We start from the raw sequence: 21,766 nt of genomic DNA, 5'->3' as shown, positions 1-21,766 counted from the left end.
CTGTAGGCTATATGCTCTCCAACCGTGTTCCAGGAATCCTAGGCCTATAGGCTATTTTTTGGAGTTATTTGGCCGCTTTAGTTGTGATACAAACCTTATCAAAACATATAGGACTTTGGGGTAGGCAACATGATGCATGTGACTATGATTAGAAAAAGTAGGGGGAAAAGGCATGCGTTGTTTCTTGCCTTAGACTGCACGCGTTGGGCATCATTCACAAGTGATAATATTCTCACCCATTAGACTATCCTCAATTTAGTATTTACAAATACTAAATAATATACAGTGCCTTCAGAAAGTATTCACACCCCATCACTTTTTCCTAATTTTGTTTTGTTACAGACTGAATTAAAAATGTATTCAATTGAGATTTTTTTGTCACTTGCCTACACACAATACCCCATAATGTCAAAGTGGAATTAGGTTTTTCAACATTTTTACAAATTAATCAAATGAAAAGTTGAAATTTATTGAGCCAATAAATATTCAACCCCTTTGTTATGGCAAGCCTAAATACGTTCAGGAGTAAAGATTTGCTTCACAAGTCACATTAGTTGCATGGACTCACTCTGTGTGCAATAATAGTGTTTAACATCTGTACGGTCCCTCAGTTGAGCAGTGAATTTCAAACACAGATTCAACCACAAAGACCAGGGAGGTTTTCCAATGCCTCGCAAACAAAGGCACCTATTGGTAGATGGGTAAGAAACAAAACAAAAAAAACAGACATTCAATATCCCTTTGAGCATGGTGAAGTTATTAATTACACTTTGGATGGTGTATCAATACACCCAGTCACTACAAAGATACAGGCGTCCTTCCTAACTCAGTTGCCAGAGAGGAAGGAAACCTCTCAGGGATTTCACCATGAGGCCAATGGTGACTTTAAAACAGTTACAGAAAATTGAGGATGGATCAACCACATTTTAGTTACTCCACAATACTAACCTAATTGACAGAGTGAAAATAAGGAATATTCCAAAACATGCATCCTGTTTGCAACAAGGCACTAAAGTAATAGAGCAAAAAATTTGGCAAAGCAATTCACTTTTTGCCCTGAATACAAAGTTTTATGTTTGGGACAAATCCAATGTAACACACTACTGAGTACCACTCTCCATATTTCAAGCATAGTGGTGGCAGCATCATGTTATGGGAATGATTGTAAACGTTAAGGACTGGGGAGTTTTTCAGGATAAGAAAATAAACGGAATGGAGCTAAGCACAGGCAAAATCCTAGAGGAAAACCTGGTTCAGTCTGCTTTCCACCAGATAGTGGGAGATTAATTCACCTTTCAGCAGGACCAATAACCTAAAACACAAGGCCAAATCTACACTAGAGTTGCTTACCAAAAAGTCAGTGTTCCTGAGTAGCCGAGTTACAGTTATCTCTACAGTTAAATCTACTTGAAAATCTATGGCAAGACCTGAAAATGGTTGTCTAGCAATGGTCAACAGCCAATTTAACAGCTTCAAGAATTTTGAAAAGAATAATGGGCAACTGTTGCACAATCCTGGTGTGAAAAGCTCTTAGAGACTTACCCAGAATGACTCACATCTGTAATCACTGCCAAAGGTGCTTCTACAAAGTATTTACTTAGTGGTGTGAATACTTATGTAAATTAGATATTTCTGTATTTCATTTTCAATCAAATTGCAAAAATGTTTTTTTTAAAAAACTTTAAAAAACTAACTTATTATGGGGTATTGTGTGTAGATGGGTGAGGATTATTTATTTAATCCATTTTGAATTCGGGCTGTAACACAACAAAAATGTGGAATAAGTCAAGGGGTATGAAAACTTTCTGAAGGCACCTTATGTGTGAAATTAGTTTTGATTTAGAATGGGCCTTTATCATGCACCTGTCGGAACAGGGGCAGTGGAAAAAAAAAAAAAAGTCATCCGTATACACTTAAATAGCAAATGGAGGACGCTTTTCCCATGGTTAATTTTCATGCCAGCCAGGTAGGCTACTCCGGTTGTAAAGCGAAGCAATGTGCTTAATGTTAGTAAAGTTGAGAAATAAATATAGTAGACCTAGCCCAGGGCTATCCAACCCTGTTCCTGGAGCGCTACCATCCTGTGGGTTTTCATTCCAACCCTAATCTAGCGCACCAGATTCTAATAATTAGCTGGTTGATAAGATGATTCATGTTAGTTACAGCTGGGATTGGAGCGAAAGCCTACAGGAGGGTAGCGCTCCAGGAACAGGGTTGGAGAGCCTTGGCCTAGCCTATAGAAAACTGATGGGATCCTCCTCTTTTTAAGAGGCCATCAAAACTCTGTTTTCTCAAGCAGTTGCATAGCCTATAAAAATCTTGCTCAACATATGCTTATGGGTTCTTATTTTTGATTGCATTTGCATTGATGTCAGAGATATTAGAGGGACAATAGAGTGCTGAGTACCAGGCCAATAGCGAGGTGTTGGCAGGTAGCAAATTTGGTAGGCTACCAATGACCATCAGTGGCATCGCAGTTTTGGAGAAGCCTAGTTACTGTGACTCAACAGTCCCGTGGAATTTGACTGCGGTCATTACTGGGGACTGCCGGTGTGGCGGTAATACGGTCACCGTAAAAGCCATACTCTCACGCATGGTTCAGTGTTTGCTTCGAAACGAGCATAGAAGGTATTTAGCTTATCTGATAGGCTTGAATCACTGGACAGCTCGCGGACGGATTTCCCTTTGTAATCCGTGTTAGTTTGTAAGCCCTGCCACATCCAACGAGCGTCAGAGCCGGTGTAGTAGGTTTCAATCTTGGTCCTGTATTAACGCTTTGCCTGTTTGATGGTTTGTCAGAGGGCGTAGCAGGATTTCTTATAATCGTCCAGATTAGTGTCCTGCTCCTTGAAAGAGGCAGCTCTAGCCTTTAGCTCAGTGCGTATTTTGCCTTTAACCCATGGCTTCTGGTTGGGATATGTACGTACGGTCACTGTTGAGACGACGTCGTCGATGCACCGATTTGATAAAGCCAGTGGCTGAGGTGGTAAACTGCTCAGTGCCATCGGATGAATCCAGGAACATATTACAGTCAGTGCTAGCAAAACAGTCCTGTAGCTTAGCGTCCGTTTCATCGGACCACTTCCGTATTGAGCGCGTCACTGTTACTTCCTGTTTGAGTTTTTGTCTGTATGCAGGAATCAGGAGGCTAGAGGTATGGTCAGATTTGACAAATGGAGGGCGAGGGAGAGCTTTATATTTTTATTTATTTCACCTTTATTTAACCAGTATGCGTTTCTGTGTGTGGAGTAGAGGTGATCTAGATTTTTTTTCGCCTCTAGTTGCACCTATGACATGCTGGTAGAAATTTAGATAAAATGGATTTCAGTTTTCCTGCATTAAAATTACCGGCCACTAGGCGCGCCGACTCTGGGTGAGAATTTTCTTGTTTGCTTATGGGCCTATACAGCTCGTTGAGTGAGGTCTTAGTGCTAGCATCTGTTTGTGGTGGTAAATAGACGGCTATGAAAAATATAGATGAAAACTCTCTACCTCAGGCGAGCAGAACCGTCTATACTCAGTAATTTACTATGTAGGGGCAGTCACATCAATGTTGAATGTTTGTGTTCTGTCAGCTGGACCACTAAGATCTGTCTGCCGCTGCGCTCTGAGTGCTACCAGACCAAAAACCTGTTCCACGATGTCCACCCCTCTCTGCTGCTCTTCCTACACCGCCTACGATCTATCACCATCTACAACCAGGTAACACACACACACACAAAGGTCATGGCTCCGCCACGCCTTTCAATAGGCTTAGAGGAGATTCCACCATATTGCCTTCGGTGTACAAACACCGAGCTGTAGAGGCAAGTAGTTGGTTTCAGACTGGACTGTTGTGTGCTGACATCTGACTTGTCTCTCTCTGTGTGTTTCCCTGGCCAGGCTGAGAAGCGCATGGTGACCATGACGCGTAGAGACCTGAGTCACAATGTCCTGGAGGTGGAACACACTGAGGGAACAGAACGCTGGCTGGTGGTCAAACACACACTGCACCCCACCAAGGTACCACACACACACACAGTGATCCTCTCATCTCCTCGTCAGAGAGCCAGCTGCTTGTTACCTGCATTGAGGTTATGCAACAGTAGAGACAGATCAGAGAATGAACAGACTCAGAAATGTTACATGATTTATCGAAAACAGTCAGGCAAATTTTTATGGGGTTCCCATTGTGACAGTGCACATTGAAATGCTAAATGTTCAAACTCAATATTTTTCAGGTATTCTCTCTGTTGGAGTTATCCTCTGATCAGTGGCACAACAGAGCAGTTGTCTTAGTGACTGCCTGGAGATTGGCCCTGTTTGAATACTTTTCAAATGCATCCTGCTTTCCTTTCTTCTTTCCTCCCTTCCTTGAGGGCTTACTAATCTAACTTCAGGGGAAGGGTAAAAGCAAGGGCTCCACATAGCTTTCACAGATCAATTGAAGACAGATCAGTGATTACTTAGAAGAAGGGAGGTGAAAAGGAAGTATTAGAATGTGCCAAATGTAATGATGATCATGGTGTTACGTTGACATGTTTCCCCGTCAGATCAAAGATGAAGTGGAGTCCACGGAGCTCGCCCTGGCCTTCCAGCTGGGTGATGACCTCACAGGAAGTGACATCAGAGCCCAGCCACAGAAGCAGCCAGTCTTCGCCTTCCTGCCTCTCCGAAGCTTTGGCTTCCGCTTCATCATCCAAGGTTACACACACACACACACACACACACACACACACACACTGGTGCTCTCCTCAAGGTTCACCCAAATTGCCCATTTTAAAATGCACTCTTGAATTTTATTTTTTCTCTTTCACTCCAGGTGACTTTGAAATCCCTTCTTCTCGTGAGGACGTGGACAGAGATAGTTCATGGAACCAGTGGCTCCGATCTGAGATCCCCCAACTGTTCTTACATGCCATGGGCGTCTTCACTGTAAGAGAAAGGAGGGAGGGAGAGGTTGATCAAAATAATTTACTCCTGCTCTGCACATTGGTAAATGTGGTCCTAAGTTGTGTTTCTGACCCCTGTCTCCTCTTCTCACCTCTCCTCTCCAGGATCACCCAGAGTTCAGTGGGCTGAAGGGCCTATGTAATTTCCTGCAGTTTGTCCCTCTGCCTGACGAGGTACTGGATTTCTTCAAGCCTGTCGCCGGGCAGATTATACAGCTGCTAAAGGGAAAGGCCTTCCTACCCACACTCAACACAGGTACCATTCTACCCCTCTTTCTCTCTCCTTCTCCATCACTTCTATCTCCATCCGTAAGTCAGCTTTATATTTAGTTTATTTTCTTAACTCTTATTTTTCTTAACTGCATTGTTGGTTAAGCACTTGTAAGTAAGCATTTCACGGTAAGGTCTACACCTGTTGTATTCGCCAAATGTGACAAATACAATTTGATTTGAGTAAATCTGCAGATTTCATCTTCATGCTCAAGTAACCCTCATACGTGCCTGTATTATGTATTTTTACTATGTTTTGTAACTTTGCCCAGATCGTTGCTGTAAATGAGAATGTATTATCAGTCAACTCACCTGGTAAAATAAGAAAACATCAAATCAACTGACTCCTGTCTCTCCAGATGGTTCTGTGGTCTACAAGCTACCCTCCCAGGTCGCTGTGTGTCAGGACCTGGTCATTCGCGACGTGATTGGTGGAGAGGAGCTTAACAGACACCTGTCTCTGGCCTATCTGCATCCGGGCCTGCTGCCGGCCCCGCCCCTATCCCTGCTCACACACCTGGGAGTACGACACCTGAGGGGGAGTGACGTCACCACAGTAACAACCGCCATGGCCAAGGACCTGTTGCAGGAAGATGGTCTCAACTCAGGTGAGGGGAGGGTGGTGTGTGTGTGTGTGCGCGCACGTGTTGTTTATATTTCTTTGTGAGGGTTGTAAACTCTCTCTCTCTCCGTCTTTGTGTATCAGACTCAGGCCTGCGTCGTCTGGCCAGGTTGTTGGTGTGTAACTTCCGTGCGTTGGAGCAGGGCTACGGAGAGACAGATTCTATCCTGACCACCCTCAGAGATCTACCCATAATCCCACTGGCTGATGGGCGCATGGTGGCACTCAGCGGAGAGGGAGTCTTCTTCCCCGTGACTGAGACCAAGAATCATAGCAACACAGGTAACATAGTGTCACAACATTTTTGAAAAATAAGCTTTTTTTTGTGTATGAAACATTTCTGGGATCTTTTCTTTCACCTAATTAAACATGGGACCAACACTTTACATGTTGCATTTTATATTTTTGATCATAGACAATAATTGTTTATATTTTTTCAGAGACTACCCATAAACAGTTTGGTATATTCAGGGTTGTAACTGTTAGAGATATTTGTGGTAGAAGGTTTGAAAATAGAAGCTAAAACAGATTGTTCCATCAAAGACTACTCACATCCCTGTAAGGCCACGAGAGCTTGACGTCAAGAGTAGTGTTTTCTCATACCCACATGTCCTTACACACACAGAGAGAGGCGCGGCGCAGAGGTGGTATTACAACAGCACTGGTGTGCGTCATCACATTGACAAAAATAACCCAAAAGCAGCTTTAGAATAGGGCTGGGACGATACCAGTATCGCGATACTCGTTAGTATCGTGGCAAGGAAACAAAACTTGAAACGGATTTCACTTCTTTAGGAAAACAGCCCTAATGTTGGAAACAAACATCATTATGTTATCATCCAGAGTCACATTTATTTATTTTTCAAGCTATAGCACACAATATTTGACATACAGCAGGTTTTTAAAGTACCAAAGAGTTGTCTGCTTCGTGTTTTTCATTTTTGCCAAGGAAAAAAGTTTGCGATACTGGTATCGTCCCGGGCCTACTTTAGAGCGTGTTTATAAATAAGTCTCATTCCTCTAAACTTGTTTGGTGCCTCTACTCGGTAAGAGTGCTACTGCTTCTTAAGTATGCCATTTCTTCTGCATCACCTATTTTAACCTCCTATGTTTGATGTAGTTCCACTCTCTCCCTCCCCTCCTCTAGCTGTGTATGGAGCACTGTACAGGGATGTGTGTGTGGTCCACCCGTCTCTGCTGTCCTGTGTGGAACCACTGGAGAGCCAGCAGATCAGAGAGCTGCTCAGGAGGCTGGGAGTCCATGAGCTAGAACCACAGCAACTGCTACAGCAGCACATATACCCTGCACTGAAGAACAACACATGGAAGGTAACACAGACACAGACATCCATTGTTATATATAAATTGATAATTGATTTCTACATTTGTTCATAAGTGCACAAAGAGCATCTTCTCCGTATCCCTTCCTCTATATCTCTCTATTGCTCCCTCCCCCTCATGCCATCTCTCTCTCTCTCCAGTCCAAGCCGGTGGAGGTAGTGGTGAGCTACCTAGTGTTCATCAAACAGCACTCCCCCCCTCAGGAGTACGCTCACCCAGACACTGTAGTACCGGTACTGACCACAAGGGGACTGCTTTACCCTGCTGACCACAAAGTACACTTCTCTACACAGTACGGCAATATGGACCTGCCCAACAAACTACCAGGTACACACACACTGTAATTATTAGGTAACGACTATATAGAATTCTTAAAACGTTACCATTTATGAGTAAATACCAGTCAGCTAGCAGTTAAGGAAAGTGTTTGTAGAGACAATGATTTAATGAGACTTGAAGTGTTGAACTGGCCCAAATACTGCATGACTAACTACAATGGGATATTGTTCCCCGAAGTAAGCCTTGCCCTTTGTGACTGTCCCCAAAACAAACATCGCTTGGTCCACGTCGTCTGGTGAAATGATGGACAGTGCACTGGAGTGTGTGTGTGTGTGTGTTTAGTAACCCCCTTTGTGAGAGAGTTTGTGCGTGTGTGTATAGCAGCCTCAATTGTGAGGGGGAAAGAAGGCATGAAATGCCGTGAAGAGGGGAGCTGTGTGTGTGTGTGTGTCATTAGTTATGTAACAGAGTGGACGTGGTGTGGAAAATGGATGTGCACGCTTGACCTGCCTCTAAAGGAAAGAGAAGAGAGACTAACCACTCCTCTCTCATCCCTCTTTCCTCTGTTCTTCCTGTTACTAACCACTAACCTCTTTCTCTGTAGTCTTCCCCTTTTTTCTGCTCCCTCGCTTGGCTGAATTTACAATAATATTAGTCCATAAGCTAAAGCTACACATCACTCATTATCTCTCGCTCTCTCTCTCCCCCTTTCTCCAGGTGTGGACTGGGTGTTGCTGAGTGGTTGTTATGTGGAGACGGATGGAGACGTGGAGGGATGGAGAGCTCTGTTCATCAGGCTGGGAGTCAGAGATGGACTCATACTGAGGAAAGAGAGACGAACTCTAACTGCTAAAGAATTGGTGAGGGGGGAGGGAGGAATGGAGAGATTCACACTCACTGCTAAATAACTGGTGAGGAGGGAGGACTGGAGAGTGGGATAATAAATAGAGATATGGCAGGAGGAGTGTAGAATAGACATATGTTTGACCCATATAAACAAGAGGATGTAGAAGTTTAAAGGTTTTTGATCTGTTTTATCAGACACAATATTGACTGGTTGCCTGGTGACTATGAGCCAGTTAGAATCCACCATAAACTCTGTGGCATTTACTAGTGCATCAGAGTTCCGGTTTCAAATAAAATGTATTTGTCACATGCTTCATAAACAAAAGGTGTAGACTAACAATGAAATGCTTACTTATGGGCACTTCCCAACAATGGGGAGGGAGAGAATAATATGAGGAATAAATACACAATGATTAACAATAACTTTGCTATATACACGGGGTACCAATACCGAGTCAATATTTTATTTTTATTTAACCTTTATTTAACCAGGTAAGCCAGTTGAGAACAAGTTCTCATTTACAACTGCGACCTGGCCAAGATAAAGCGAAGCAGTGCGATTTTAAAAACAACAACACAGAGTTACATATGGGGTAAACACAACGTACAGTCAATAACACAATAGAAATCTATATACAGTGTGTGCAAATGTAGTAAGTTATGGCGGTAAGGCAATAAATAGGCCATAGTGCAAAATAATTACAATTTAGTATTAACACTGGAATGATAGATGTGCAGAAGATGATGTGCAAATAGAGATACTGGTGTGCAAATGAGCAAAATAAAGAACAATAATATGAGGTAGTTGGGTGGACCAATTACAGATGGGCTGTGTACAGTAGCAGTGATCGGTAAGCTGCTCTGACAACTGATGCTTAAAGTTAGTGAGGGAGATAAGTGTCTCCAGCATCAGAGACTTTTGCAGTTCGTTGTGCAGGGTTACAAGGTAATTAAGGTAGATGTGTACATATAGGTAGGGATACAGTGACTAGGCAACAGGACAGATCATAAACATTAAACTGTTTATTATCTATCCACTGGGTAACCAACTCCTCTCCTCTGCTGTCTACACACACACACAAACTTCTGCACACACCCAAAGTATGAGAAACACATTCACAAATGCACACAGTGACTGGCTAGGGGCTAAGGCTAGAATAGTCTATGGATGATAAACAGATTCCACACGTAGTGCTCTGGCCAAAAGTATTATATGGATAGGATGCCATCATGATCAGCAGCAATGACTAAGGCTAAAGTAATCTATGAATGTCTTAGAGCAGGGATGGGAAACTCCAGTCCTCAGGGGGCTGAATGGTGTCACACTTTTGGCCCAGCCCATCCCTGCCTTAGAGATTAACATAACATAGGACTGTTTCCCAGGCATGACTAATCTTCCCATGCTTAATGGGTGGACATACCTCAGAGGTGACTGATTTATAAACAACTCTTTAAGACCGGGGTATATCACATAGGCGATGGATTAATAAGGTCTGTTTTAGACGATGGTGAGGAAAGGGATTGTCAATGGTATTCATGACTGAGTTATTTGAAGGCTTCATCACTCTTATGTGATGTTGTCTGAAATCAATTTAATTATTAAGTACAACCCAGCCTCCCAAACACAACTACCTACCAAGATGGCACCGACAAACATGGCCTCCCTGATTCTAGCTCCTAGCCATCTTTGCAGTATTTTGTTTATTTTTGGGGGGTTACAGTGCCTTGCAAAAGTATTCATCCCCCTTGGCGTTTTTCCTATTTTGTTGCATTACAACCTGTAATTTAAATTGATTTTTTATTTGGATTTCATGTAATGGACATACACAAAATAGTCCAAATTAATGAAGTGAAATTAAAAAAATAAAAATTCTAAAAAATAACTAACCGAAAAGTGGTGCATGCATATGTATTCACCCCCTTTCCTATGAAGCCCCTAAATAAGATCTGGTGCAACCAATTACCTTCAGAAGTCACATAATTAGTTAAATAAAGTCCACCTGTGTGCAATCTAAGTGTCACATGATCTGTCACATGATCTCAGTATATATACACCTGTTCTGAAAGGCCCCAGAGTCTGCAACACCACTAAGCAAGGGGCACCACCAAGCAAGCGTTACCATGAAGACCAAGGAACTCTCCAAACAGGTCAGGGACAAAGTTGTGGAGATGTACAGATCAGGGTTGGGTTATAAAAAAATATCAGAAACTTTGAACATCCCACGGAGCACCATTTTAAATCCATTATTAAAAAATTGAAATAATATGGCACCACAACAAACCTGCCAAGAGAGGGCCGCCCACCAAAACTCACGGACCAGGCAAGGAGGGCATTAATCAGAGGCAACAAAGAGACCAAAGATAACCCTGAAGGAGCTGCAAATCTCCACAGCGGAGATTGGAGTATCTGTCCATAGGACCACTTTAAGCTGTACACTCCACAGAGCTGGGCTTTACGGAAGAGTGGCCAGAAAAAAGCCATTGCTTGAAGAAAAATAAGCAAACATGTTTGGTGTTCGCCAAAAGCCATGTGGGAGACTCCCCAAACATATGGAAGAAGGTACTCTGGTCAGATGAGACACAAATTGTAGCTTTTTGGCCATCAAGGAAAACGCTATGTTTGGCGCAAATCCAACACCTCTCATCACCCCGAGAACACCATCCCCACAGTGAAGCATGGTGGTGGCAGCATCATGCATTGGGGATGTTTTTCATCGGCAGGGACTGGGAAACTGGTCAGAATTGAAGGATTGATTGGTGGCGCTATATACAGGGAAATTCTTGAGGGAAACCTGTTTGTCTTCCAGAGATTTGAGACTGGGACGGAGGTTCACCTTCCAGCAGGACAATGAGCCTAAGCATACTGCCAAAGCAACACTTGAGTGGTTTAAGGGGAAACATTTAAATGTATTGGATTGGCCTAGTCAAAGCCCAGACCTCAATCCAATTGAGAATCTGTGGTATGACTTGAAGATTGCTGTACACCAGCGGAACCTATCCAACTTGAAGGAACTGGAGCAGTTTTGCCTTGAAGAATGGGCAAAAATCCCAGTGGCTAGATGTGCCAAGCTTATAGAGACATACCCCAAGAGACTTGCAGCTGTAATTGCTGCAAAGGGTGGCTCTACAAAGTATTGACTTTGGGGGGGTGAATAGTTACGCACGCTCAATTTAGTTTTTTTGTCTTATTTGTTGTTTGTTTCACAATAAAAAATATTTAGCATCTTCAAAGTGGTAGGCATGTTGTGTAAATCAAATTATACAAACCCCCCAAAAATCCATTTTAATTCCAGGTTGTAAGGCAACAAAATAGGAAAAATGCCAAGGGGGGTGAATACTTTCGCAAGCCACTGTATTTCTTACAGTATTCTTAATTGTTTCTCTCTCTCTCTTCGCCATTCCCCCTCTCTCTCGAACCCCCCCCCTTCCCTCCATCCTCCCCTTTCTCCCAGGCCTCCAGTCCGTGGGCGGTGGAGAGTGAGCTGTGGCCGTGTCGAGCAGGCAGGGCCGGAGGACCAGAGGAGGGGTGTGTGCTGGATGACTACCCCAGCGAGGAGCTCCTCTCTCTGGTCACAGCGCAGCTGCCTGCCCCTGTCCTCATGGAGCAGAGACAAGCCCTGCTGGGGCTACTGGGGACCAACTGGGACACTGGGTAACCAACTCCTCTCCTCCGCTGTCTACACACACACACACACACACACACACACACAGAGAGAGACCCAAAGTATGACAAACACACGCACACACTCTTATACAACATGATAATTCACTGGATTACTGAGCCCTCTCTTGAGGAGCTGGGTTTACAGGCCGCCACACTCCCAGATTATAATCCCTGCAGTCTGCCACCGAGACGCCCTAATCCAGCCCAATCCCTGCTGTATGTGGGGGAGTTAGGTTTTGAAAGATCTATCTGGTCTTGTTCGCAATCTGAAGATTACTCACTTGTATCCTCACTCCTTTGCCCGCATTTTTGTGTTTGAGTGTCTGTGTGTACTTCCTTATAATAATTTGAAATCCAGGTTAGCAGGGTAGGAAGTGGAAGTGCTCTATTTAATGAAGAGAATTGCAGTCACATTGAAAGGACTGAATTCTCATGGTTGTCATGGTTTAATACTCTAATATAACAATGTAGGCCATTGGCCTGGAGTTGATGCTACTTTAGCTGGTAGTGATGGTCTTCTCATACCATCCATGTCTACTGAGTCATATAGGGATGTGATACTGAGCATTATCACATTGCACTCATCTCTTTCAAACGTTTGTTAATTCAAATTATCCAGTTTTCGTCTAAACAACTACTGGACTCATTCATTCTGATTATGGCATACTCATTTAGGTCTTTCTTTCTCCATCTCTATCTCTCACTCTTTCTTTCTTTCTTTCTCTCTCTCTCTCTACCTCTCTCTCTCTCTCTCTACCTCTCTCTCTACCTCTCTCTCTCTCTCTCTACCTCTCTACGTCCTTCTACTTCTATCAGTGACCGGTACTCTCAGTATCTCACAGCCCAGGTGATTGACAGCGAGGGCCGACCAATCAAGATCACGAAGTCCTCCTTTTTCCACTTCCTGTCCTGCCTTCCCTGGGTGCCGGCCTATCATCTGCAGGCAGGGACAGGTGCAGGGGAAGGGAGAAAGGTGGAGTATCTGTGTCCTAACTCAGTCTACCTGTTCTCACCTGAGGTGCACAGTCTACTGGGGACTCATGTCAGCTATATGGACATGACCCCCAGCGAGTTCACCAGGACTCTAGGTAAGAAAGTGTGTGAGTGTAAGGACTACAACAACAAAAACTACAAATCAAAGAGGTGTCCTTAATCCGGCTCCTCTTTTTTTCCTGTAGGAATGAAGAACAGCGTCAATGTGGAGGAGCTGATTGGCTACCTGAAGAAGTGGTGTGTAAAAACATGCTCAGCCATTGGTCCAGAGGGGCAGGAGAAGCAGGAAGAGGAGGAGTCAGAAGGGTCAGAGTTTAGCTCGACGGTGCAGCACGTCCACAGAGTGTACTCCTTCCTGCACAAGAACTGTTCTCAGACCAGCCTCAAAGAGCTGTTCCAACACACACCGGCCGTCTTCATAGAGTACAACAGGTAGGTCCCCAACCCGTGACCTCTCACCTCTAACCCCTCCCATGTAACATACCGGCCATGTTCAGCGAATACAACAGGTATACCACAGCCCTGACCTCTAACCCATGTGTGTGTTGGCCGTGTCCCTTCAGGAACGGAGACTGGTGTTCCGGTAGGTTCTACCACCTGAAGGAGGTGTGTTGGAGCGACCCCACCGAGATGTTTGTCCGCTACCGGGAGCTGACCCGCGGGGCTGACAGTACGATACAGGAACCCAGAGTCCTGGCCCCCTTCTACAGCCAACTGGAAGATATGAGGGACCTCTTCAAACGGGTATGGAACTACTCTAAGTCCTGGTTCAACCCAGGGATTATTGTTATGTCAAACCTTTTGATATATATGGCGCTTCAACCAAAGGCATTTTTCATTTTCAGATTACAGATTTTGTATTATTTTATAAGTACACTGTCCAGAGTTCTCAACTGACATTGAAGTATATTTATAGACTGTATGTAACATCAAGACTCTGGATGATTCATATCGACTATACAACTAGAAATACGCTGAGTATACAAAACATTAAGAACACCTGCTCTTTCAATGACAGACTGACCAGGTGAATGCACTTCAGGATTTTTAAGCATTGAAACAATTGAGACATGGATTGTGAATGTGTGCCATCCAGAGGGTGAATGGGCAAGACAAAATATTTAAGTGCCTTTGAACGGGGTATGGTAGGTGGTGCCAGGTGCACCAGTTTGTCAAGAACTGCAATGCTACTGGGTTTTTCACGCTCAACAGTTTCCTGTGTGTATCAACAATGGTCCACCACCCAAAGGACTTCCAGCAGGAGTCAACATGGGCCAACATCCCTGTGGAACGCTTTCGACACCTTGTAGAGTCCATGCCCGACAAATTGAGGCTGTTCTGAGGGCAAAAAGCAGGGGGGGTCAACTCAATATTAGGAGTTCCTAATGTTTGGTATACTCAGTGTATACCACATCACCAACATTTTCCAAAACTGAGATATATTGTTAGTTGGTTGGAGGGTTTAGATGACACCCATTTTGATGTTGTTCATTCTCCTTTGAGTATATAAATAATTTTTAAACAGCACTGTTGTTCGCTCTTGTTTTTTTTTTTACTGTAGTTAAACGTGGAGCACACCCCATCCATGCTGCAGTATGTGGGTCTACTGGAGCTGGTGTGTAACTCCTGTCCTCTACCTACTGTAGATGTACTCAGAGATGTGTCTAAACTCTACGCCAGGCTGGGTGAGTCTCTCTCTCTCTCTCACTCACTCACTCACTCACTCACTCACTCACTCACTCACTCACTCACTCACTCACTCTCTCTCTCTCTCTCTCTCTCTCACACACACACACACACACACACACACACACACACACACACACACACACACACACACACACACACACACACATATGGTCCTTTCATGGAATTTATATAATGCCCTTCTACCTGAACCCAGTCTGAATAACTGTCTGTTATTACCCGTCTGAATAACTCTGTGTCTGTCTCTTCAGCTGACAAGTGTAGAACCCCTGTACTAGGAGACCAGGACCACAACGTAAACGTCAACCCCAGCTACTGTTCTACACTGAAGGGTGAGGAACAACACACATGTCAGTTTCTTATTGGACTGGTTTTAGTAACATGTACATTCCTATTGTCCTCTCTGATATTCAGGGATGTTGCTGGATAAGAGGGTGTTCCCCACTAAGGACAACAGCTGGGTGACTCTAGCCCACAGACCCATGATACCAGACAGCAAAGAGCTGGAGAAGATCTTTAAGGCCCACAAACAGGTGTGTCTGCTCAACCTGCCCCTATCAGAGAAAAAGCCAGCACCCAGGACCAAGACTGGACCATCCCAAGGTACTGGACATAACACTGCAAAAGTCAACAATGTGACTAACAGGAAAAGTACAAGCTGTGGGTCTGTATATCTGACACTCTCTCTCCTTTTCTCGCTCTCCCTCTCTCTCCCCAGGTCGGTCTGTCAGTGCGGGGTGTTTCAGTGAGGAGGATAGGATTCTGTTCCTGGAGATCTGTGGCGTACGCTTCCTGTCCCATTGTGTCAGTACTGAGGCACAGACGGAGAACTACAGACCCTGCCCCTCCATGCAGAGCCTGGTGCGGTCTGTGGTTCCCTACATCCAGAGGTTCATCTACCACCACGAGGACCTGCAAGAACTCTACGGGGAACTACAGGGGAACAACATCAGACAGACCATCAGACAGCTCACCTTCGGACAGGTACAGTACAACCTCACCTTAGAACTTCATCTGAGAAACTCAAATTAGAACCTTACCTTAGAACTTCATCTGAGAAACTCACATTAGAACCTCACCTTAGAACTTCATCTGAGAAACTCAAATTAGAACCTTACCTTAGAACTTCATCTGAGAAACTCACATTAGAACCTCACCTTAGAACTTCATCTGAGAAACTCACATTAGAACCTCACCTTAGAACTTAATCTGAGAAACTCACATTAGAACCTTACCATAGAACCACAGCGTAGAACCTCACTGTAGAACCTTACATTAGAACCTCACTTTAGAACTTTAGCTGAGAACCACACCTTTAAACAGGTAGGAACCTCACCTCAGAACCTGTGTTTGTGTGCAGGTAGGTATGCTGTACACGCGGTACCTGCTGTCTGTGAGTGATGAGGAGCATCCCTTGGTAGAGATGGAGAATGTCATATGTCTACTGAAGGACAACAAGGAACTCTACATCCAGAAAGACCACCTTTCAGCCAGGCTCGACATCTGCAGGTGTCTGCGCTTATGTATATGTTTGTGTGTGTGTGTGTGTGTGTGTGTGTTGGTAAATAACTCCTGACTCTGTGTGTGTGTTTCTTCAGAGAGCTGGTGAAGCTCTTCAGCTTCGAGAGCAGTCACAGGAAGGAGCTGGTGGACTTCCTGAGTGGTCTGATGACGTCACTGCAGGACCCTGCAGCTCTGAAGAGGTTCCTTCAGAAGGAGTGCCCAGGAGAACTGCCCAGTGAGGAGGAGGCATGGGAGGTCCCTCAACCTGTAGTACCTGTACAGCCAATACCAGGTAGAGTGTGTGTGTGTGTGTGTGTGTGTGAAGAGACTCTTGCGCTGACCAATATGACTACACTCATTGGAATATAATGACCTAATTTATGTAAGTAAACTGCTGACATTCCTTGTTAAAACTCCTCTCCTCCAGTTCCAGTGGCATCACCGGGGCCCCCGGTTGTCTCAACCCCAGAAGATGATTCCCGTCCTAGGCAGGAGGATGGAGAGCAGACGCTAATGTGTTGGCCTCCCCGCGCCTCACTCTCAAACACAGCAGCCAGTCGCACAGGTACTGAGAGTTCTGTGTGTGTGTTTCTGTGTGAATATAGTGTATACCCATAATCCTGTATGATTGTATCCTCTCAGACCGCCAGCAGACAGCAGGACCAGTGGAGGCTGTGTTGAAGATGTGGCCCCCTCCGGCTGAACCCAAAGACAGCCCCAGCCATGACCCCAGCTCCATCTCCAACCACAGCCCCAGAGAGAGAGACCCAGAGAGGGAGATGGACGCAGGGAGAGAGGGTGTCCAGAGTCAGAGCCCCCGCGATGGCACAGCGGCGCACCTCCTACCACCACACAGAGACCACGGGCATCCCAGCCACCTGGGTACCATAGGTCAGACCCTCTTTGTCCTTATTATGGCGTATTTAGGTGTTTATGATGGTATATGATTAGGTGATTGGTTGATTTGTCGATTGATAAATGTTTTGATCATATGCTTGTAAGCAGTATGGAACAGTATTGTAATTCTCTCCACTCCTGGTTGTTTTGCTCCACACAGAGCCCAGTCAGGATGCAGCAGTGGAAGCAGAGCAGAACGCAGACAGAGCTGTGGCAGGTGGAGAGTCTGGAGGAGAGAGGCCCAACACTCACAGAGCCAGCCAGCACGCTGCAGGAGGCCCAGACCAGACCAGTGGACACACCCAGCAACAGTAAGACCCATCCCCTGGCTGCAGCTTCTACACTCAGAACATTTTAGTTTTTTTGCAGTAGTCCATTAAATGGCGTCTTTTAAATGTTGCTTGCTACACTACATGACCAAAAGTATGTGGACACCTGCTCGTCGAACATCTCATTCCAAAATCATGGGCATTCATATGGAGTTGGTCCCCCCTTTGCTATAACAGCCTCCACTCTTCTGGGAAGGCTTTCCACTAGATGTTGGAACATTTCTGCAGGGACTTGCTTCCATTCAGCCACAAGAGCATTAGTGAGGTCGGGCACTGATGTTGGGCGATTAGTCCTGGCTCGCAGTCGGCATTCCAATTCATCCCAAAGGTGTTTGATGGGTTGAGGTCAGGGCTCTGTGCAAGCCAGTCAAGTTCTTCCACACCGATCTCGACAAACCATTTCTGTATGGACCTCGCTTTGTGCACGGGGGCATTTTCATGCTGAAACAGGAAAAGGCCTTCCCCAAACTGTTGCCACAAAGTTGGAAGCACAGAATTGTCTAGAATGTCATTGTGTGCTGTAGCGTTAAGATTTCCCTTCAATGGAACTAAGGGTTTTGAACCATGAAAAACAGCCCCAGACCATTATTCCTCCTCCACCAAACTTTACAGTTGGCACTATGCGTTGGGGCAGGTAGCGTTCTCCTGGCATCCGCCAAAACCAGATTCATCCGTCGGACTGCCAGATGGTGAAGCGTGATTCATCACTCAAGAGAATGCTTTTCCACTGCTCCAGAGTCCAATGGCGGCGAGCTTTACACCACTCCAGCCGATGTTGGCATTGTGCATGATGATCTTAGGCTTGTGTGCGACTGCTCGGCCATGGAAACCCATTTCATGAAGCTCCCGACGAACAGTTATTGTGCTGATGTTGCTTCCAGAGGCAGTTTGGAACTCGCTAGTCATTGTTGGAACCGAGGACAGACGATTTTTACGTGCTTCAGCACTCCGCTGTCCCGTTCTGTGAGCTTGTGTGGCCTACCACTTCGCAGCTGAGCCGTTTTTGCTCCTAGACGTTTCCACTTCACAATAACAGCACTTACAGTTGACCTGGGCAGCTCTAGCAGGGCATCCTATGACGGTTCCACGTTGAAAGTCACTGAGCTCTTCATTAAGGCCATTCTACTGCCAATGTTTGTCTATAGAGATTGCATGGCTGTGTGCTCGATTTTATACACCTGTCAGCAACGGGTGTGGCTGAAATAGCCGAATCCACTAATTTGAAAGGGTGTCCACATACTTTTGTAAAGTGTACATATGAAGTGGGTAAAACAGTATGTAAACATTATTAAAGTGACCAGTGTTCCATGTCTATGTACATAGGCAGCAGCCTCTAAGGTGCGGGGTTGAGTAACCGGGTTGTAGCCGGCTAGTGACAGTAATTTAAGTTCAGGGCAGGGTACTGGGCGGAGGCCGGCTAGTGGTGACTATTTAACAGTCTGATGGCCTTCAGATAGAAGCTGTTTTTCAGTCTCTCGGTCCCGGCTTTGATGCATCTGTACTGACCTCCCTCTTTCTCCCCCCTCCCCCAGATTCAGTGGCACAATTCCAGAGGGGGTGGTGTCCAGTGTGTTCCAGGGGACTAGCCAGCGTCCTCCCCTGGCCCTGGACTCACCTGTTTGGGCTAAACCTCAGCATCCTCAGGCCCTCCTGGAGGACCTGCAGCTTGACTGCCAGAGACCTTCCACAGTGAGTGACTGATCACACATATATATGATGATTTATAAACACACACATTAGGAGGATCATCCCACTGTTTCGAAATCATCATCAACAACATAATTCTAAGACAGGACAGGGCATACATTGGAAAGTGCAAATTTTGTTGTTGTTGATTTCTATAAGCAGGAAGTCACCCTGCTGTGTATGATGATGTCATATTACTGAGTGTACCTTTTTTTAAAAGGTGTATTTCCATGTGTGTCCTGTAGGTACTGTTTTCTGACGATCAGGGGGACACGGTGGCCATCGGGGAGTGGGGCGAGCAGCTGGTCTTCTCCTTCCTCTGTCACTGGAGAGACAGCCAGGCCCCCGGGGGGCCCATCCTGGTCACCTGGTACAACCAGCACAGAGAGAGCGGCCAGCCCTACGACTTCAAACTCACCTTCAACCTCACCCAGGAGGGGGAGGCAAGAGAGGGGGAGGCAGGAGAGGGGGAGGAAAAGGAGAAGAAGCAAGGGATGGTAGTGAGAGAGGTGTTTGTGGAGGTGAAGTCAACGGTGAAGAAGGACAAAGCGTTCATCCACCTCTCAGCCAACGAGCTGGACTTGGCCCTGAGGGAGAGGGAGAGGTATCACGTGTTCAGGGTGTACAATGCAGGCGACTCCGAAAAGGTCCGTCTATGTCGTATACAGAACCTGGCCCAACACCTCCATGCTAAAGACCTGGAGCTCTTCCTATTTGTCTAGGAGAGACGATGGGGCACCCTATTCCCTATATAGTGCCCTAGCCAAAATAAGTGCACTATATAAGGAATAGGGTGCCATTTTGGACCAAGACAAGTTGTCTTTCTTCCTGACTGTGTCTTTTAATGTCCCTCCAGTAACATTTGGATTCAGGTCTGTTGAACATACCATTTGATACCATAATGTAGATGCCACTTTTGTTCAATTTAATACCATAAAAAATACTTACTTTATTAACACAATTCCCTAGTGAATGACAAGACGAATACCAGCTGAAACAACTGTCATTTATTTCCTGAGTGTGTCTTATCTTTGGTAACATTTGTGTTGATGTCTGTTGAAAAAAGTTGCTTCCCTTAGTTTATTAACTGTTTATTTTATCATGCGAGGTGTTTTTATCTACCTCTGTGTAAGAGGGGTCGGGTTTCTATGTTCTAGCTGTTGCACTATAGTCAGAAGGACTGCAGAGAATACTTTTACTGGAAACTGTTTTACATGGATTTGTGCTGCCTTTTAAACAACCTTTTAAATGCACAGATTTTCTTATAAGAATCTTTTATAGTTTGGAGATGTGTTGAATCTTGACTGATCCGATGTAAGTGAACATACACTTATGAAATATTAGTTTTATGCCCTGTTCTCCATCCCAAGCAAGTGACAGGACATTCTCTAGTATTCAGTCAGTTATATTGTAATGTCATACTGGACTGTGAGTTATGTTATACAGTTTCGAAACCAAGATGAGGTGTTTGATTCAAACAGAATATTTTATTTTTGTCTGTTCTCAACCCAAAAAAACGGAAAATACTGAACAACCGTTGGCGTTAAAACAAATCTATCACTTCTCTTATCATTCGTTTGAAAAATAAAAACATTTTCCCCTGTAATATGGGGGCAAAAATAGTCTAAATGTAATTTATTTTGTACCATTTTGTTTCTCTGATCTTTGGAAAGTAATCATAGGCTCTAAGTCTAGGTGCTGCGACTCACAGAATGCTAGCACAGCGTTGTGACGCAAATGCACACACACACACACACACACACACACACACACACACACACGCCTCTTTGCCCTTTTCAGCAAACTTCGTGTATTTGTGTGTGACATCCAGACCCTGTAGGAACAGAACGGTTTAGAGGCCTCTCTGTACCAGAGGATTAAGTGATTATGATGAGTGTGTGTGTGAAGATAAACCATGCAGAAACGGAGCAGAGCAGGCTGCCAGACCAGACCGGCGCAACACACACACACACACAAGGCTCACACCGTTCCTCCTTGATTACTGTATAATAAAGAACAGACCTCCATTGACAGGACATACACACATAATATATAATATACACACACACAGTCATATCTGTTCTTGTGATGCAACCTGTTGGTAACACCACAACCGAGATGGTAATGATATGTTACTAGGCCTAATAACAGTGACAGTTTAGTGCATCAGGTGCAACAGTCTAAGGTGGATTCCTCTTGCTTTTCCTTCATCTGCAGTGATCTGAAAGAACTGGACAGGTAATATCAAAGTCCTACTGTAGAGGACATTCTCCTGTTTTCAGATCAGTTATCAGCCTAAACTAAGATGATGGAGAGGCAGCCACTGTTTGTTACAAGACTGTCATTCATCCATTGTGCCCCCTTCCTTGATCAAGGGATGTAGTGGCAAAGCTGGCATTGCTTGAAATAGTTCCAATTGTACTGATCATAGTGGTAATATGAAACGATGTCCATCCTAGTCCTACTATAAAAATACCTAATTTTGAGATATAGCCCATCACTTTCCATGACTTGAATCCCTGTAAGGCCATGGCCCTCCCAGTTCCTCCCAATACCTTTAACAACAGTCAACCGATAAATTCACGTCTCATTCCTCCCTTTCCTTTCCCAGTTTAACTCGCTAATCTGTACGGAGACAGCGAGGACCGTCGCTCCAGTCCAGGCGTGCAAGCAGGGTCCGCTGCTATTGGTTGAGGTG

General features: G+C 44.9%; 1 protein-coding gene across 3 annotated transcripts in view; it reads left to right on the top strand.

Moving 5' to 3' along the window:
* The window catches only part of wu:fj29h11 (protein NO VEIN), a 62,880-nt gene extending 42,190 nt beyond the window's left edge, over window positions 1–20,690 (top strand). For all 3 annotated transcript variants that reach the window (XM_041858723.1, XM_041858722.1, XM_041858724.1), the window contains 25 exons: window positions 3,576–3,702; window positions 3,883–4,002; window positions 4,533–4,683; window positions 4,802–4,914; window positions 5,037–5,187; window positions 5,561–5,809; window positions 5,908–6,105; window positions 6,971–7,152; window positions 7,305–7,491; window positions 8,161–8,303; window positions 11,742–11,941; window positions 12,770–13,041; window positions 13,132–13,378; window positions 13,510–13,690; window positions 14,508–14,631; window positions 14,905–14,985; window positions 15,068–15,256; window positions 15,372–15,637; window positions 16,014–16,162; window positions 16,252–16,448; window positions 16,584–16,721; window positions 16,799–17,047; window positions 17,214–17,364; window positions 18,915–19,071; window positions 19,314–20,690. In XM_041858723.1, coding sequence (XP_041714657.1) covers window positions 3,576–3,702; window positions 3,883–4,002; window positions 4,533–4,683; window positions 4,802–4,914; window positions 5,037–5,187; window positions 5,561–5,809; window positions 5,908–6,105; window positions 6,971–7,152; window positions 7,305–7,491; window positions 8,161–8,303; window positions 11,742–11,941; window positions 12,770–13,041; window positions 13,132–13,378; window positions 13,510–13,690; window positions 14,508–14,631; window positions 14,905–14,985; window positions 15,068–15,256; window positions 15,372–15,637; window positions 16,014–16,162; window positions 16,252–16,448; window positions 16,584–16,721; window positions 16,799–17,047; window positions 17,214–17,364; window positions 18,915–19,071; window positions 19,314–19,790 — 4,699 coding nt within the window. In that variant the 3' untranslated portion in view covers window positions 19,791–20,690. The remainder of the gene's footprint in view (window positions 1–3,575; window positions 3,703–3,882; window positions 4,003–4,532; window positions 4,684–4,801; window positions 4,915–5,036; window positions 5,188–5,560; window positions 5,810–5,907; window positions 6,106–6,970; window positions 7,153–7,304; window positions 7,492–8,160; window positions 8,304–11,741; window positions 11,942–12,769; window positions 13,042–13,131; window positions 13,379–13,509; window positions 13,691–14,507; window positions 14,632–14,904; window positions 14,986–15,067; window positions 15,257–15,371; window positions 15,638–16,013; window positions 16,163–16,251; window positions 16,449–16,583; window positions 16,722–16,798; window positions 17,048–17,213; window positions 17,365–18,914; window positions 19,072–19,313) is intronic.
* The last annotated feature ends 1,076 nt before the right edge of the window (window positions 20,691–21,766 follow it).

Source organism: Coregonus clupeaformis, chromosome 31, assembly GCF_020615455.1.
Source record: "Coregonus clupeaformis isolate EN_2021a chromosome 31, ASM2061545v1, whole genome shotgun sequence".
NCBI lineage: Eukaryota > Metazoa > Chordata > Actinopteri > Salmoniformes > Salmonidae > Coregonus > Coregonus clupeaformis.
Note: the sequence above shows the minus strand (reverse complement) of the source record. Positions and strands in the feature narration are given on the sequence as shown.